The following is a 5,986-nucleotide window of genomic DNA, read 5'->3' on the forward strand; positions in this document are numbered from 1 at the left end:
GCGACAGTACCCATCCCGGTCCAACGCCGTCAGGATCTGCAGAGATGGAGGAAAGACCAAAGTCAAAAACACAATCAAAGTCATAAACGTACCTATAATGAAAATTAGGGTATAACTTAAGTTGTCGAAAATAATACTGGTTGATGGTGTAACCGCTCGGTGTACACTCCATATTCAGAAGCTCGTGCCGTCTGTTCTAAAACTGTAAAGGGACCCTAGCTGCACTTATCATTGGTTACTGCCTACGTAGTGCCAGGTGAGACTTTGGCCGACAGCAGTACCGAATACCTGAAACACAGTGACTAACTAAACACTGACACTGATGACTGCTGCACAACCTAACAACTGTGATGTCATCAAAAGATGAATCCCCTCCCCCTCACCTCTTCCTTGTACTTGTTGATGTAGAAGTAGAGCTCGCTGAGCGCGCTCAGTGTGTTGAACTCGGTGCCATGCAGACGGGACTGCTCCACCAGGTAGGCGTCCATGTCCTGATCACTGATGCTGGGCATCTTCGCAATGTCCCTGTAGTACCTGCAGGACACACACACACACACACACACACACACACACACACACACAGTTGTATAACTTAAGACTTTACTAATTATATCAACAAACTAATGCACTGCTTTAAGGTTAATTTGCTCAGATAATGACCTCAGTCTGCACTTACTAAGTGTGTACTCTTTTATTTTGGCAGTTGCCTTATTAGTCCTCAACACTAATTAATATGATTTATGTTGTACAACATTACAGCTAAACATTATTTGATTAAAGTAACTGTCTCAACACTTCTGTTAATAAGTTGTTTCACTAATCAGAACTTTCTACTGATTTGTTTTTTCCATTTAATTACATTTAGGATATTTTAAATAGCAGTTTGTTGAGGTAGATCAAAGCGCGCGTCCCATGTAAGTGGTTCAAGAGTAACGTAAAGGATAGCTAATGGTGTGTTAACTGTTATTAACTAGTTAGCATGTTAGCTACCTCTCCACCCAACTCTTGTTGTTGTGAATTATTAACTGGTTAGCATGTTAGCTACGTCTCAATCCAGTTCTTATGCTGTGTGTTACAGAACATTAACTGATTAGCATGTTAGCTACCTCTCCAACCAGTTCTTATGTTGAATATTACAGACAATTAGCCAGTTAAGCATGTTAGCTACCTATCAAACAAGTTATTACATTGTGTGTTGCAGAATATTAGCTGATTACCAGGTTAGCTACCTCTCTTGTGGTTATATTTTGCAGTATTTTAGCTAGTTAGCATGTTAGCTACCTCTCCAACCAGCTCTTGTGGTTATGTTTTGCAGTATTTTAGCTAGTTAGCATGTAAGCTACCTCTCCACCCAGCTCTTGTAGTTGGGGATGTCTTTAGCGTAGAGCAGCTTGTTGGACGGAGAGTCTTTGCCAAGCCGGTGTTCGGACGTCGAGCAGGAGTCCATGAAGGTCTGAGCGACGACGGACAGACAGGCGTCGGTGATGCTGCTCTTGTGGATGTCAAACACAAACTGAGGATTCTTGATGACGTTCACCCAGAACCTGAGAGGAAGGCTGCGGACACGCACAGAGGACAGATCCATTAAATCTAAACTGCTTTAGTCTCGTCAGAAAAGTCTTTACCGTCTGTTGATTTCCTCTCACCAGTTGCTCTTCCAGGTGTGTCGGACATCTGGGTCGCTGATCTGTCGTTTGTCCGCCTGCTCGTCCAGGAAGTCAAACATGTATTTGATAGCCAATGGGAGAGCAGAGCCTCGGTGGGCGGTGCTAAACACCGTCTCAAACAGGTCATCTACAAACTTCTGCAGCGTCCCCTGGTGGTGGGAGGAACAAAACGTGGGATTCAGTAGAATGAAGTAAGTACAAAATAAATGTCTCACTTTAGAAGCAAAAACAAAAACAAAACAATGTTACTGCTAAAATGTTATATATTACTGTAACGTGTGACTTTGACCATCACTGGTCGTCTAAATGCAAACTTTACGAGCTGAGCGGGAACTTGTGGGCGGGGCCAGCAGGAGAAACACTACAGTGCATATTCAGAGGGCTGCATACCACGATGTAAACCCAGAGGCTTGAAATTTTTTCTGACGTATGCACCAGGCAAGCAACTCCACTGAAATTGATGGGCGCCATCTTGGTGTCCTGTATCTGGTTATTATCAAAATCTAAGATGTTAGCTTTAGCTTGTTAGCAACAAAAACACTAAATTTTGTCTGCTGACTCACAGCTCAACAGAAACTCCAGCTGTTTTTGGTTTATTAGTTTTTAGTTTGTCTCGTCTGCACGTCGCTGATGCCTTGGATTTATAAAGCTGTTTCAGAAAACATTTTCAACGTGCTCCATCAGCTCGTCTCTTTTCTTTGACATTAGTTTGAAGGCTTCATTTGTCACGTTCACAACAGTTAGAGAGGAGCAGCCGTTTGTTTCTCAGGCTCCTCCAACAATGCTCATACAATATGTATAAAAAGATAATTACACAAGTAAAGAATCTAAGACATAAAATACTGCAGGAATTAAATTATTAGAAAAAAATATAATATGAAATATAATCCTGTGGCAGATGGAAGTTAGACTGCAGTGTGTGCAGGTACGTTTCTGCCGTTACACTGCCTCTGATACTGCTGTCTGTGTTTTATTTGTCTTTGAGAGTTAACATGAGAGAAGACATGAAATGAGGAGGGTGCAGATGATGACGTGTCACTGGTGTGTTTATTACCTTGGTAGCCAGCAGTCTGGTCAAGTAGATCTCAGAGACCATCTTGCTGCCTCTGTCTCCTTCTCTCTGATCACTGTGCTCGTGATTCTTCACCAGGTGCCACAGTTTAGTCCCTGAAAACACACAACACACACACACACACACACACACACACACACACAGTCAGTCAGTACAGTACACACAGTATACTGTAAACCAGGGATTCTCAACTCAGAATCCAGCACCAGGTGCACCTTGGCAACAGGTATGAATATGTGTATATGTATATAAACTGATGGGTAAAATGACCTCCACGTGGACGGGCAGCAGGTGAGACCAAAAATGTATTCTTTATTTTTCAGAATAAAACACAGTGAAAAGATGAGTAGTGTATGTGTAATATTTTGACATCTAAATCACTATTATTATTATTGTTATTATTGTCAAGCCACAGTTCATCCTCCCTTGGCAGATTGTTTTTTCTATATTTTAATAAAAAAGTTCAAATTTATTTATGCTGCACATTTCATACCCAAGGTGCTGTACACATTAGTCAAGTCAAAGTTCACTGTAGCCCAATCACACAGCATGCCTCACAGGGCTGCACAGATAGGCATTTCAATTTGATTTCAATATCAATTTTATTTATAAAGCCCAATATCACAAATCACAATTTGCCTCAGAGACTTCACAGCATACGACATCCCTCTGTCCTCTGACCCTCACAGCTGATCAGGAAAAACTCCCCAAAAAACCCTTTAACGGGGAAAACAATGGTAGAAAGCTCATTTGATGGGTTTTTATGCGCTCTGGAACCAAAATATTTCAGTGTGAATCGAGTTATTTTCATTGTGGATTATAAAATGGTCTGCACCCTGTCGTGGACCAGATCTGGCTCACGGGCCACAAGTTGAATATCAGTGCTTTAAACCAGGGGTGTCAAACTCATTTGAGTTCATGGGCCACATACAGCCCAGTTTGATCTCCAGTAAAACCACTGCATTATGACCTGTAAATAACAAAGCCCTCAAATGTTTCCTTCTCTTTTAGTGTGAAGAAGAAACAAGTAGCTCACATCCTGGAAACAATTCATCAACAATCCATTTACAAACCACGTGGTGAACAGGCTCAGGTGGAGGAAGTGTGTGTTATTCAGCAGACTGACCCTCAGAGCTTTGGTGCTGGTGCGATTTCGTTAGCATGTATGTATGCATTAATGTAACGTTCACAGGTGCACTGCTGATCTCTCGACTAAAACTAAAACCAGACTTATGTTTCCTCAAAGCTGCCAACAATTCATTTATCTTCTCTGATCTTAGTTGTCCATTTTTGGTCATCATGAGTTTGTCAGTGGTGTTGAACATAATATTCCTTGAGCACTGAGAGCTGCGGTGAGCACAGCACACCAAACACACTTCATCTGAGAAGAAACATGAACTGGTTCATTTGGACAAACAGGAATATCAGAGCATATTACTTCTCTGCAATTTTTACACTAAGCAAAGTCAGTGAGTGGCTGGTTCTGGCCCACAGGCCATATGTTTGACACCCCTGCTTGAAAGAATATAAAGTACATCCCTGAGTGAACACCAGACGATGTGACGATCTGCAGGGTTGTGGGTTAAACACTGAGACAGTAGGACAGATCTTTCTGATGTATATCCATCACTATTCTGGCAGAAAGATTAAACTGAATGTGACAGACGTCTAAATCATGATGTGTTGTTTTGTGATGTGAGAAAAACCTGCAGACGTGCAGAACATGGTATTCAAATCTATGTAATCCACTACTTCTGTCTCTGCTGCAGTACCTGTCTCCTGGTCCGGGGTGATCATTGGAGCTCTGGATCTCAGACTGTCAGGACTGCTGGACGTCCGAAGTAACGACTCTGCAGACACAGAGAGAGAATGAAATCAGTTATCTGATCAGTGATCAGCTGCGACTTAATGTGTGTGTGTGTGTGTGTGTGTGTGTGTGTGTGCTGTACCGTATCTGCTCAGAGATCTGGTGAAGGTGAAGGAGTTGGCAATGTTATAAGCAGAAACCTGCTTCTGGACCAGCGCCACCAGAGAGCCGTCCGTTACCTAGCAACACACAGCGACACATCAGTCAATGGGCCAATCGCTCCGTCAATCAGCTGACTAATTATCCATTCAGTCAGCTAACTCGGTCGATTCTTATCTCGCCCACAATCTGGATTCACTCTCCACACGTGTCACTGCAGAGGCTGATAAAGGAGCAGGACTCAGCGCGAGGCTGCGGCTGCTTCACAGTCGCCATTTAACACCACAAACATTCAGCTTTAAGCTTTTAATCTGCATTTAAATACTGTGTTTCACCATCGTGCTGACGGAGTCCTTATGGAGAATAGAAATCCTCAACATTACTTCACTCACACTGTGAGGAAAGTTTCACCTCGTCACGAGAACATGTTCTTCGCTTTTTATTCCTTAATCCAACTTTATTTTCTGCGAGCTTTTAGAACTGATGTTTTTAACAGTGAAATAGTTTTTGTGCTCAAACACACAAAGTGTCCTGAAAATACAACACACACACACACACACACACACACACACACACACACAGAAACAACAACAACATCCATGTCAGTGAAAACATGGATCCTTCACACACAAGTTCTATACAATCAGATGATGTCACAGTGTGTGTGTGTGTGTATGTGTGTGTGTGTGTGTGTGTGTATGTGTGTGTGTGTGTACCTGGTAGTGTGCCAGTGTGTTGAGTCTCTTCCAGTCGCTCTCGATCTTGGTGGTCACGTCTTCGTCCTGCAGGATGATCCTGGTCAGTCGGCCCTGACGCCACTCTGACAGCAAGAACACAAACAGACAGCGTGTCATCACATGACGTCACGTGACACATTACATCATTTATTTATTTATATAAATCTACACAAAGTACTGTGACGACAAAATTCAATTTGGTTTTTCTCTGCAAGTGCAAAAAGCAGAAAACGATGCAGTGTAACATGTAGAATATATAAAGTAAACCATTAATAACCCATCAGTGATCCACACTGTGTCACTGGTGACATCGTCCTTCATCACCATCCACACACACACACACACACACACTATAGTTTATCTCACACTCCATCCTGCTGACACTAAAGGTGCGGACACACCAAACTGACATCAAAGAACTAGCGGCGACGAAAGCCAACTGTTGCGTCGTCTACATCGCCTCACGTCGCCCTGTGTCAGTTGCATTTGAACACACTACACGGACTACATCCCACGGCCAAGTAGCACGTACGTTCTGCGCCTG

The 5,986-nt window shown here is 42.8% G+C and overlaps 1 protein-coding gene across 1 annotated transcript in view; it reads right to left on the bottom strand.

The window, feature by feature from the left end:
- plxna3 (plexin A3) overlaps positions 1-5,986 on the bottom strand; it is a 165,891-nt gene that overhangs the window by 2,484 nt on the left and 157,421 nt on the right. The window contains exons 31-38 of the mRNA XM_050064273.1: positions 5,422-5,525; positions 4,689-4,785; positions 4,512-4,589; positions 2,722-2,834; positions 1,647-1,816; positions 1,344-1,556; positions 384-534; positions 6-36 (exon numbers count right to left, since the gene is read on the bottom strand). Coding sequence (XP_049920230.1) covers positions 6-36; positions 384-534; positions 1,344-1,556; positions 1,647-1,816; positions 2,722-2,834; positions 4,512-4,589; positions 4,689-4,785; positions 5,422-5,525 — 957 coding nt within the window. The remainder of the gene's footprint in view (positions 1-5; positions 37-383; positions 535-1,343; positions 1,557-1,646; positions 1,817-2,721; positions 2,835-4,511; positions 4,590-4,688; positions 4,786-5,421; positions 5,526-5,986) is intronic.

The sequence above is a fragment of the Epinephelus moara genome, chromosome 16, assembly GCF_006386435.1.
Source record: "Epinephelus moara isolate mb chromosome 16, YSFRI_EMoa_1.0, whole genome shotgun sequence".
NCBI classification, from domain to species: Eukaryota; Metazoa; Chordata; class Actinopteri; order Perciformes; family Serranidae; genus Epinephelus; species Epinephelus moara.